A 12,625-nucleotide genomic window follows, 5' to 3' on the forward strand; every position below is an offset into this window, starting at 1 on the left:
TGTGGAAGTCGAGAACATTATCTCGGAAAGCAAAAATGGGTATGTTTGAAGGAATAGTGGTTCCAACAATGTTGTATGGTTGCGAGGCGTGGGCTATGGATAGAGTTGTGCTCAGGAGAGTGGATGTGCTGGAAATGAGATGTTTGAGGACAATGTGTGGTGTGAGGTGGTTTGATCGAGTGAGTAATGTAAGGGTAAGAGAGATGTGTGGAAATAAAAAGAGCGTGGTTGAGAGAGCAGAAGAGGGTGTTTTGAAGTGGTTTGGGCACATGGAGAGGATGAGTGAGGAAAGATTGACCAAGAGGATATATGTGTCGGAGGTGGAGGGAACAAGGAGAAGAGGGAGACCAAATTGGAGGTGGAAAGATGGAGTGAAAAAGATTTTGTGTGATCGGGGCCTGAACATGCAGGAGGGTGAAAGGAGGGCAAGGAATAGAGTGAATTGGAGCGATGTGGTATACCGGGGTTGACGTGCTGTCAGTGGATTGAAGCAGGGCATGTGAAGCGTCTGGGGTAAACCATGGAAAGCTGTGTAGGTATGTATATTTGCGTGTGTGGACGTATGTATATACATGTGTATGGGGGGGGTTGGGCCATTTCTTTCGTCTGTTTCCTTGCGCTACCTCGCAAACGCGGGAGACAGTGACAAAGTATAATAAAAAAAAATAAAAAAAAGAATGAATTATGTACATGTGTATATATGTATATGTCTTTCTTTTTTCTTTCTTTTAAACTATTCGCCATTTCCCGCGTTAGCGAGGTAGCGTTAAGAGCAGAGGACTGGGCCTTTTTTGGAATATCCTCACCTGGCCCCCTCTGTTCCTTCTTTTGGAAAATTAAAAAAAAAAATGTATATGTCTGTGTGTGTATATATATGTGTACATTGAGATGTATAGGTATGTATATTTGTGTGTGTGGACGTGTATGTATTTACATGTGTATGTAGGTGGGTTGGGCCATTCTTTCGTCTGTTTCCTTGCGATACCTCACTAATGCGGGAGACAGCGACAAAGCAAAATAAATAAATAAATATATATATATATATATATATATATATATATATATATATATATATATATATCTCGGAAAGCAAAAATGGGTATGTTTGAAGGAATAGTGGTTCCAACAATGTTGTATGGTTGCGAGGCGTGGGCTCCATATGGATAGAGTTGTGCGCAGGAGGATGGATGTGCTGGAAATGAGATGTTTGAGGACAGTGTGTGGTGTGAGGTGGTTTGATCGAGTAAGTAACGTAAGGGTAAGAGAGATGTGTGGAAATAAAAAGAGCGTGGTTGAGAGAGCAGAAGAGGGTGTTTTGAAATGGTTTGGGCACATGGAGAGAATGAGTGAGGAAAGATTGACCAAGAGGATATATGTGTCGGAGGTGGAGGGAACGAGGAGAAGAGGGAGACCAAATTGGAGGTGGAAAGATGGAGTGAAAAAGATTTTGTGTGATCGGGGCCTGAACATGCAGGAGGGTGAAAGGCGGGCAAGGAATAGAGTGAATTGGAGCGATGTGGTATACCGGGGTTGACAAGCTGTCGGTGGATTGAATCAAGGCATGTGAAGCGTCTGGGGTAAACCATGGAAAGCTGTGTAGGTATGTATATTTGCGTGTGTGGACGTATGTATATACATGTGTATGGGGGTGGGTTGGGCCATTTCTTTCGTCTGTTTCCTTGCGCTACCTCGCAAACGCGGGAGACAGCGACAAAGCAAAAAAAAAAAAAAAAATATATGTATATATATATATATATATATATATATATATATATATATATATATATATATATATATATATATCAGCGAACAACAACTGACTCACTTCCCAAGCTCTTTCATCACCAACAGACTTCATACTTGCCCCTCTTTCCAAAACTCTTGCATTTACCTCCCTAACAACCCCATCCATAAACAAATTAAACAACCATGGAGACATCACACACCCCTGCCGCAAACCTACATTCACTGAGAACCAATCACTTTCCTGGGTAGATCTACTATGCCTAAAAGATGGTGGAAATGAGACAAAGGCCCCCTTTTTTATTTCTTCCACGAAAGGTTTCTGAGGAGGACTACAATAGAACTGACCTTCCTCATACTGATGATACAGCGCTGGTGGCTGATTCATGTGTGAAACTGCAGAAGCTGGTGACTGAGTTTGGTAAAGTGTGTGGAAGAAGAAAGTTAAGAGTAAATGTGAATAAGAGCAAGGTTATTAGGTACAGTAGGGTTGAGGGTCAAGTCAATTGGGAGGTGAGTTTGAATGGAGAAAAACTGGAGGAAGTGAAGTGTTTTAGATATCTGGGAGTGGATCTGGCAGCGGATGGAACCATGGAAGCGGAAGTGGATCATAGGGTGGGGGAGGGGGCGAAAATTCTGGGGGCCTTGAAGAATGTGTGGAAGTCGAGAACATTATCTCGGAAAGCAAAAATGGGTATGTTTGAAGGAATAGTGGTTCCAACAATGTTGTATGGTTGCGAGGCGTGGGCTATGGATAGAGTTGTGCGCAGGAGGATGGATGTGCTGGAAATGAGATGTTTGAGGACAATGTGTGGTGTGAGGTGGTTTGATCGAGTGAGTAACGTACGGGTAAGAGAGATGTGTGGAAATAAAAAGAGCGTGGTTGAGAGAGCAGAAGAGGGTGTTTTGAAGTGGTTTGGGCACATGGAGAGGATGAGTGAGGAAAGATTGACCAAGAGGATATATGTGTCGGAGGTGGAGGGAGCAAGGAGAAGAGGGAGACCAAATTGGAGGTGGAAAGATGGAGTGAAAAAGATTTTGAGTGATCGGGGCCTGAACATGCAGGAGGGTGAAATGAGGGCAAGGAATAGAGTGAATTGGAGCGATGTGGTATACCGGGGTTGACGTGCTGTCAGTGGACTGAATCAAGGCATGTGAAGCGTCTGGGGTAAACCATGGAAAGCTGTGTAGGTATGTATATTTGCGTGTGTGGACGTATGTATATACATGTGTATGGGGGGGGTTGGGCCATTTCTTTCGTCTGTTTCCTTGCGCTACCTCGCAAACGCGGGAGACAGCGACAAAGTATAATAAAAAAATATAAAAAAATAATATATATATATATATTTTTTCATACTATTCGCCATTTCTCGCATTAGCGAGGTGGCGTTATGAACAGAGGACTGAGCCTTTGAGGGAAATCCTCACTTGGCCCCCTTCTCTGTTCCTTCCTTTGGAAAATTAAAAATGAGAGGGGAGGATTTCCAGCCGCCCCGCTCCCTTCCCTTTAAGTTGCCTTCTACAACACGCATTTGGCAGCGGATGAAACCATGGAAGCAGTATAATGTGTGGATGGTTCGGATGAGAAACTGCAGAAGCTGGTGACTGAGTTTGGTAATGTGTGTGAAAGAAGAAAGCTGAGAGTTAATGTGAATAAGAGCAAGGTTATTAAGTACAGTAGGACAAGTCAGTTGGGAGGTAAGTTTGAATGGAGAAAAACTGGAGGTAGTGAAGTGTTTTAGATATCTTGGAGTGGATTTGGCAGCAGATGGGACCATGGAAGTGGAAATGAGTCACAGGGAGGTGGGGAGGGGGAGAAAGTTCTGGGAGCATTGAAGAATGTGTGGAAGGCAAGAATATTATCTTGGAAAGCAAAAATGGGTATGTTTGATTAATTGTGGTTCCAACAATGTTATATGGATGCGAGGCGTGGGCTATTGATAGGGTTGTGTGGGGGGGGGGTGGATGTGTTGGAAATGAGAGGTTTGAGGACAAAATGTGGTGTGAGTGGTTTGATCGAGTAAGTAATGAAAGGGTAAGAGAGATGTGGGGTAAAAAAATAAGTGTGGTTGAGAGAGCAGAAGAGGGTTTATTGAAATGGTTTGATCACATGGAGAGAATGAGTGAGGAAAGATTGACAAAGAGGATATGTGTGTCAGAAGTGGAGGGAACGAGAAGAAGAGGGAGACCAAATTGGAGGTGGAAGGATGGAGTGAAGAAGATTTTGAGCGATTGGGGCCTGAACATGCAGGAGGGTGAAAGACGTGCAAGGAATAGAGTGAATTGGAACGATGTGGTATACCAGTGTTGACGTGCTGTCAATGGATTGAACCAGGGCATGTGAAGTGTCTGGGGTAAACCATGGAAAGTTTTGTGGAGCCTGGATGTGGAAGGGGGCTGTGGTTCTGGTGTATTAAATATGACAGCTAGAGACTGAGTGTGAATGAATGTGGCCTTTGTTGTCTTTTCATAGCGCTACCTCGCGCACGTGCGGGGAAGGGGGTTGTCATTTCATGTGTGGTGGGTTGGCAGTGGGAATGAGTAAAGGCAGCAAGTATTAATTATGTACATGTGTATATATGTATATGTTTGTGTATGTATATATATGTATACGTTGAAATGTATAGGTATGTATATTTGCGTGTGTGGACATATATGTATATACATGTGTATGTGGGTGGGTTGGGCCATTCTTTCACCTGTTTCCTTGCGCTACCTCGCTAACGCGGGAGACAGCGACAAAGTATAATGAATAAATATATAAATATATATATATATATATATATATATATATATATATATATATATATATATATATATATATATATATATTGGATGTTGGGGATGAGAGAGCTTGGGAAGTGAGTCAGTTGTTGTTCGCTGATGATACAGCGCTGGTGGCTGATTCATGTGAGAAACTGCAGAAGCTGGTGACTGAGTTTGGTAAAGTGTGTGGAAGAAGAAAGTTAAGAGTAAATGTGAATAAGAGCAAGGTAATTAAGTACAGTAGGGTTGAGGGTCAAGTCAATTGGGAGGTGAGTTTGAATGGAGAAAAACTGGAGGAAGTGAAGTGTTTTAGATATCTGGGAGTGGATCTGGCAGCGGATGGAACCATGGAAGCGGAAGTGGATCATAGGGTGGGGGAGGGGGCGAAAATTCTGGGGGCCTTGAAGAATGTGTGGAAGTCGAGAACATTATCTCGGAAAGCAAAAATGGGTATGTTTGAAGGAATAGTGGTTCCAACAATGTTGTATGGTTGCGAGGCGTGGGCTATGGATAGAGTTGTGCTCAGGAGGATGGATGTGCTGGAAATGAGATGTTTGAGGACAATGTGTGGTGTGAGGTGGTTTGATCGAGTGAGTAACGTAAGGGTAAGAGAGATGTGTGGAAATAAAAAGAGCGTGGTTGAGAGAGCAGAAGAGGGTGTTTTGAAGTGGTTTGGGCACATGGAGAGAATGAGTGAGGAGAGATTGACCAAGAGGATATATGTGTCGGAGGTGGAGGGAACGAGGAGAAGAGGGAGACCAAATTGGAGGTGGAAAGATGGAGTGAAAAAGATTTTGTGTGATCGGGGCCTGAACATGCAGGAGGGTGAAAGGAGGGCAAGAAATAGAGTGAATTGGAGTCATGTGGTATACAGGGGTTGACGTGCTGTCAGTGGATTGAAGCAAGACATGTGAAGCGTCTGGGGTAAACCATGGAAAGCTGTGTAGGTATGTATATTTGCGTGTGTGGACGTGTGTATGTACATGTGTATGGGGGGGGGGTTGGGCCATTTCTTTCGTCTGTTTCCTTGCGCTACCTCGCAAACGCGGGAGACAGCGACAAAGTATAAAAAAAAAAAAAAAAAAAAAAAAAAATATATATATATATATATAATCACTATCTCGTGGAGGTGAAGGTGAAGATTTGTAGAGGTTTTCAGAAAAGAGGAGAGAATGTTGGGGAGGAGAGAGTGGTGAGAGTAAGTGAGCTTGGAAAGGAGACTTGTAGCAGGAGGTACCAGGAGAGATTGAGTGCAGAATGGCAAAAGGTGAAAGCAAATGATGTAAGGGGAGTATGGGAGGAATGGGATGTATTTAGGGAAACACTGATGGCTTGCACAAATGATGCCTGTGACATGAGAAAGGTGAGAGGTTGGCATATTAAAAAGGGTAGTGAATGGTTGGATGAAGAAGTAAAATTGTTAATGAAAGAGAAGTAAGAGGCATTTGGATGATTTTTGCAGGGAAGTAGTGCAAATGACTGGGAGATGTATAAAAGAAAGTGGCAGGAGATCAAGAGAAAGGTGCAGGAGGTGAAAAAGAAGGCAAATGAGAGTTGGGGTGAGAGAGTATCATTATATTTTTGGGAGAATAAAAAGATGTTTTGGAAGGAGGTAAATAAAGTGCGTAGACAAGAGAACAAATGGGAACATCGGTGAAGGGGGCAAATGGGGAGGTGATAACAAGTAGTGATGAAGTGAGGAGATGGAGTGAATATTTTGAAGGTTTGTTGAATGTGTTTGATGATACAGTGGCAGATGTAGGGTGTTTTGGTCGAGGTGGTGTGCAAAGTGAGAGGGTCTAGTGGAATGGTCTGGTGAATAGAGAAGAGGTAGTGAAAGCTTTGTGGAAGATGAAAGCCGTCTAGGTGGCTTGTTTGGATGGTATTGCAGTGGTATTTATGAAAAAAGAGGGTGACTGTGTTGTTGGTTGGTTGGTAAGGATATTCAGTGTATGCATGGATCATGGTGAAGTGCCTGAGGATTGCCAGATTGCATGCATAGTCCTTACAAAGGCAAAAAGATATAGGTGAGTATTCAAATTACAGAGGCACAAGTTTGTTGAGTATTCCTGGAAAATTGTATGGGAGGTCATTGATTGGGACAGTAAAGGCATGTAGAGCATCAGATTGGGGAAGAGCAGTGTGGTTTCAGAAGTGGTAAAGGATGTGTGGATCAGGTGTTTGATTTGAAAAATGTATGTGAAAACTACTTGGAGAAACAGATGGATTTGTATGTAGCATTTATGGATCTGGAGAATTCATATGATAAGGTGGATAGAGATGCTTTGTAGAAGGTTTTAAGATTATATAGTGTGGGAGGTAAGTTGCTAGAAGCAGTGAAAAGTTTTTACCAAGGATGTAAGGTGTGTGTACAAGTGGGATGAGAGGAAAGTGACCGGTTCCCAGTGAATGTTGGTTTGTGGCATGGGTGTGTGATGTCTCTATGTTTGTTTAATTTGTTTATGGATGGGGTGTTAGGGAGGTTAATGCAAGAGTTTTGGCAAGAGGGACAAGCATGCAGTTTGTTGTGGATGAGAGGGCTTGGGAAGTGAGGCAGTTGTTGTTTGCTGATGATACAGCACTGGTGGCTGATTTGGGTGAGAAACTGCAGAAGTTGGTGACTGAGTTTGGCAAAGTGTGTGAAAGAAGGAAGTTGAGAGTAAATGTGAATAAGAGCAAGGTTATTAGGTTCAGTAGGGTTGAGGAACAAGTTAATTGGGAGATAAGTTTGAATGGAGAAAAACTGGAGGAAGTGAAGTGTTTTAGATATCTAGGAGTGGACTCAGCAGCAGATGGAACCATGGAAGTGGAAGTGAGTCACAGGGTGGGGGAGGGAGTGAAGGTTCTAGGAAGAATGTGTAGAAGGCAAGAACTATATCTCGGAGAGCAAAAATGGGTATGTTTGAAGGAATAGTGGTTCCAACAATGTTATATGGTTGGGAGGCACGGGCTATAGGTAAGGTTATGTGAGGAGGGTGGATGTGTTGGAGATGAAATGTTTGAGGACAATATGTGGTGTGAGATGGTCTGATTGAGTAAGTAATGAAAGGGTAAGAGAGATGTGTGGTAATGAAAAGAGTGTGGTTGAGAGAGCAGAAGAGGGTGTGTTGAAATGGTTTGGACACATTGAGAGAATGAGTGAGGAAAGATTGACAAAGAGGATATATGTGTCAGAGGTGGAGGGTAGAAGGAGAAGCAGAAGACCAAATTGGAGGTGGAAGGATGGAGTGAAAAAGATTTTGAGGGATCAGGGCCTGAACATACAGGAGGGTAAAAGGCTCGCAAGGAATAGAGTGAATCGGAATGATGTGGTATATCGGGGCCAACATGCTGTCAGTGGATTGAACCAGGGCATGTGAAGCGTCTAGGGTAAACCATGTAAAGGTGTATGGGGCCTAGATGTGGGGAGGGAGCTGTGGTTTCGGTGCATTACACGTGACAGCTAGAGACTGAGTGTGAACGAATGAGGCCTTTTTTTTCTGTTCCTGGCGCTGATGGTGGTGGTGGTGGGGGTAAGGGGGGGATTCTGTTTCATGTGTGGTTGAGTGGCAATGGGAATGGATGAAGGCAGCAAGTATGGATATGTACATGTGTATATATGTCTGTGTATGTATATGTATGTATACGTTGAGATGTATATGTATGTATATGTGTGTGTGTGGGCGTTTATGTATATATATGTGTGTATGTGGGTGGGTTGGGCCATTCCTTGTCTGTTTCCTTGCTCTACCTTGCTAACATGGGAGACGGTAATTAAGTATAATAGATAGATATATAAGTAAATATACACATAAACGCCTATATACGCACATATGCATAGACATATTTTTTTTTTTTTTTTTTTTTTTTTTTTTTTTTTTTTGCCGCTGTCTCCCGCGTTTGCGAGGTAGCGCAAGGAAACAGACAAAAGAAATGGCCCAACCCACCCCCATACACATGTATATACATACGTCCACACACGCAAATATACATACCTACACAGCTTTCCATGGTTTACCCCAGACGCTTCACATGCCCCGAATCAATCCACTGACAGCACGTCAACCCCGGTATACCACATCGCTCCAATTCACTCTATTCCTTGCCCTCCTTTCACCCTCCTGCATGTTCAGGCCCCGATCACACAAAATCTTTTTCACTCCATCTTTCCACCTCCAATTTGGTCTCCCTCTTCTCCTCGTTCCCTCCACCTCCGACACATATATCCTCTTGGTCAATCTTTCCTCACTCATTCTCTCCATGTGCCCAAACCATTTCAAAACACCCTCTTCTGCTCTCTCAACCATGCTCTTTTTATTTCCACACATCTCTCTTACCCTTACGTTACTTACTCGATCAAACCACCTCACACCACACATTGTCCTCAAACATCTCATTTCCAGCACATCCATCCTCCTGCGCACAACTCTATCCATAGCCCATGCCTCGCAACCATACAACATTGTTGGAACCACTATTCCTTCAAACATACCCATTTTTGCTTTCCGAGATAATGTTCTCGACTTCCACACATTCTTCAAGGCTCTCAGAATTATAGACATAATACCTGGACATATTCATACTTGCTTGCCTTCATCCATTCCTGTTGCTGTCCCACCCCACAGGAAACGGTATCATTAACCCCCCGCTTCTGCGAGGTAGCACTAGGAAAACAGACAAATAAGGCAACATTCGTTCACACTCAGTCTCTAGCTGTCATGTATAATGCACTGAAACCACAGTTCCCCATCCACATCCAGGCCCCATAGACCTTTCTGTGGTTTACCCCAGATGCTTCACATGCCCTGGTTCAATCCATTGACAGCACATCAACTCCAGTATACCACATCGTTCCAATTCACTCTATTCCTTGCAAGCCTTTTACCCTCCTCAGGCCCTGACCACTCAAAATCTCTTTCACTCCATCCTTCCACCTCCAATTTGGTCCCCACTTCTCGTTCCCATCACCTCTGACACATATATCCTCTTTGTCAATCTTTCCTCACTCATTCTTTCAATGTGACCAAACCATTTCAACACACTCTCTTCTGCTCTCTCAACTTCACTCTCTCTATTACCACACATCTCTCTTACCCTTTCATTACTTAGCTTAGTTATGTACGTATGTATGTAAAGAGTTTACTATCATATGTTACCTTATGATTTTGATAGTTGCTATTTATTTCTGAGCTGGTATTTTACTCTTCATTTATAGAAAGAATTTTTTTATAAGTTTTTCTTTAAGTTCTTAAACATCTAATTATATTCCTTTGCCCTAAATCCATAGAGTATATCGGTATATCATTTGTAGATTGGTGAAATGAATTATTTTTTAGAATACTGATGCAGTGACTCCCCACAGTTGTATGTATGCATATTTTAACTCTTTTTAGAATTTAGGTAGATCATTGACTTCCTTTAATCTTCCAAAATGTGTTACTTTAATTACCCATCAGTTCTTAAGGTAATTTTTTCTGGCTTCCCTTTCACTAGAATTTCGGTCTTGGATTGGCAGTCCATATTGCCAGGAGGATGGATAAGATGAGGAAATTTTATGCTACAATAATCAAATACTGTTTTTCTCTTTCTTTACTCTTTCTAAAACTAACTCTTTGTTTATTTTCTTACGGATAAATGCCCCAGTGTTAAACCTTCAATTACACTCCAGCTTCCTTGTCTAATTATTGATGAAGTTAGTGGAGAAAAGTGGTTTTAATGAAGATTCTTCTTTTGCCATTGTGCTAGTACATCAATCTTCAGACCATACTTTCCATTTCTGTTTGGGTTTGTATTTACTGGGAAGTGGTTGGCATGCATGCCTCTTAACTTGGTCTCGTTAAGTAGGCACAGTGGAAAGAGAACCTCTCTTCACCAAACCTTCAACTTGACATTAATATTTTTGTTGCACTGTTTTATGTAATTGTATATTCTGATTTTCTTTCTAAGGCAACCCTTAACCATGATGTTGTGAATTGTTATCATGACTTGAGTATGAGGCTTGGCCTGGCCCTGCGTCATGAAGAGTATCGCTGCCAGTTCCTCTCATCTGAAACCAAGATTATGCTTTCAGCACATGATGAGGTATTTGAAGTAACATGTATTGTTAGTCTCTTTATGAAGATTTTTTTTCCATAAATGCTCCTCCCAACTTAAAAACAAATGAATGGTAGCTTCATTTGCATGTATCACCTCTTGCTGTTATTTAGAATTTAATGGAACCAGAGACTTTCATCTACAGCCAAGCCCTACAGGGTATTCCTTGATTTACCTTGGATGATAAGAAATGCTGACATTATTTTGTGCCTCATGATATAGATTTAATGCTGTCAGATATCTTGGTTTAGACATCTTTTTACATTTGTATTCTTATGATAATTTGTAAAGACTTTGATTCTCTATTATCACAGACCCAATAGTCTCTTGCTGTTTGTATTTGTATAGCATGGAGTGAATTTTGAGCCTAGTCATCAATAGGTTCCCTTCCCATGATATTAATCCTCCCCTTAAAAGAAGTAGGTTTCATGGATTTGCTGTGTCTGTGAAGAACCCAGCTTTCATAGCTTTAAAGTTACTGCATTGCTAAAGCATGCCACTGTGGTTGCTGTGGTAACCATATGTCGCCAAGGGTCAAAATGTATTTTTACATAGAAAATGACTCCAGTCATAATGTAATAGCCTTAGTGACCACAACTTTGAGTCATCACCACTCAAATTTTACAATTCATTATCATTTCATTTTAGATGTGAATATTGTTAGTTACCCTTTGAGGAATGAACCTTGAAATTTTGGAAAGTTTCCAGAACTGGGGTTTATTGAAAATCAAAGAATTTTGATGTTTTTCATATTTCTGCCTATCAGGCCTGATCTTGAAGGCACCTATACCCATGATTGGTGCCTTTTTTTTAAGCACAGGTATGGAAATAAGTAGATGAATGAATAAGTGAATACATAAGTAAATGTTTGGTTTTGCTCTTATCTCTTCATATACTCTAATTTTGGTTTATTACCACCCTTTTGCCTTTTTTCATTGCATCAGTTTATTTTTTCATCTCCTTTGTCTTTTTCTCTTCTTTGAAGTCCCTTATACTCCATTATGTGAATTAAAGATGGAGCACTGTGGTAAGTACAACTGCATTCATTCATTGCCGTATATTTTCTTTAGGCCTCCCAGCTGCCTGAAAATGGACAAGTATCACCATTCCAATTAATCTTGGATCGCAGCCTCCTAGCCAGGCATCTCAGGCAAGCTTATGAAGAGTAAGTGTCACTTGTCATTATGATCAATGAAGACCACAGTTACCATTTACTTATTTTCTTTTCTTTTTTTAATTTAATTTTTTTATCATATACCTGAAGTAATAGGTAGGATGGTATCCGTCGTCTGTGCAAACATGATTGTAGTAGAAGTATTTTTCTTCTGTCTAGTTGATTGCTTTATGAGCACTGAGAGAGCATTTTGCCCAGTGGGGTAGAATCCATTAACCACCCTACCAATTTGATGGGAATCTGCCTGAGTTCACCACCCATCAACAACCATCCACCTTATGGTGTTAGCAAGTCACTCACTTGGGGTGTCCCCTCAGTTAGTCTATGACAGCCCATACCATGATGTCACCTTTGGACATGAGTTGGTGGATCAAGCTTCCTTGCATTCCTGACATTTTACTAGCTCATCATTAAAGCCACACAGTTGTGGGGTAGTTCTTGCTACATTCACTATCTTCTTCATCATGGAATAGTATCCTTTAATACTGTTAGAGTTTGTATAAACAGTTGTAGGTATTTTATTTTTTCTTTCCTTTGAAGCAAATTTTTAGGCAATTAAATTTTCAGGCAATTTAGGCATTTTTAGTGTTTGTGATAGTGCAGATTTCCTTGTTTTTCTACCCACTCCCCCAACCTCTGACTCTTCATGTTTTCTTATTCTTTATCTGAATGGAGGACTGAGCGTTTGGGCCCAGATGGAGGGATAGTTTTCCACAGAGGCATGGATTAAAATTGTATTGTTGATTGGGTGACATGTTCAAACCCAAGGGTAATTTAAAACTCCTTAGGGTTGAGCTTTATGCTGTCATGTCCACAAATGTTTTTTGCCTTTGATTGTAGCTGCTTTTCCAAACAATAAGGGGCTCAAGC

At 41.5% G+C, this 12,625-nt stretch overlaps 1 protein-coding gene across 4 annotated transcripts in view; it reads left to right on the forward strand.

Annotated features, from left to right (window-relative positions):
* The window catches only part of Nprl3 (GATOR complex protein Nprl3), an 87,951-nt gene that overhangs the window by 11,878 nt on the left and 63,448 nt on the right, over positions 1–12,625 (forward strand). For all 4 annotated transcript variants that reach the window (XM_071695049.1, XM_071695050.1, XM_071695052.1 and 1 more), the window contains 2 exons: positions 10,435–10,569; positions 11,652–11,746. In XM_071695049.1, the coding sequence (XP_071551150.1) occupies positions 10,435–10,569; positions 11,652–11,746 (230 nt within the window). The remainder of the gene's footprint in view (positions 1–10,434; positions 10,570–11,651; positions 11,747–12,625) is intronic.

The sequence above is a fragment of the Panulirus ornatus genome, chromosome 57 (assembly GCF_036320965.1).
Source record: "Panulirus ornatus isolate Po-2019 chromosome 57, ASM3632096v1, whole genome shotgun sequence".
In the NCBI taxonomy this organism is placed as follows: Eukaryota; Metazoa; Arthropoda; class Malacostraca; order Decapoda; family Palinuridae; genus Panulirus; species Panulirus ornatus.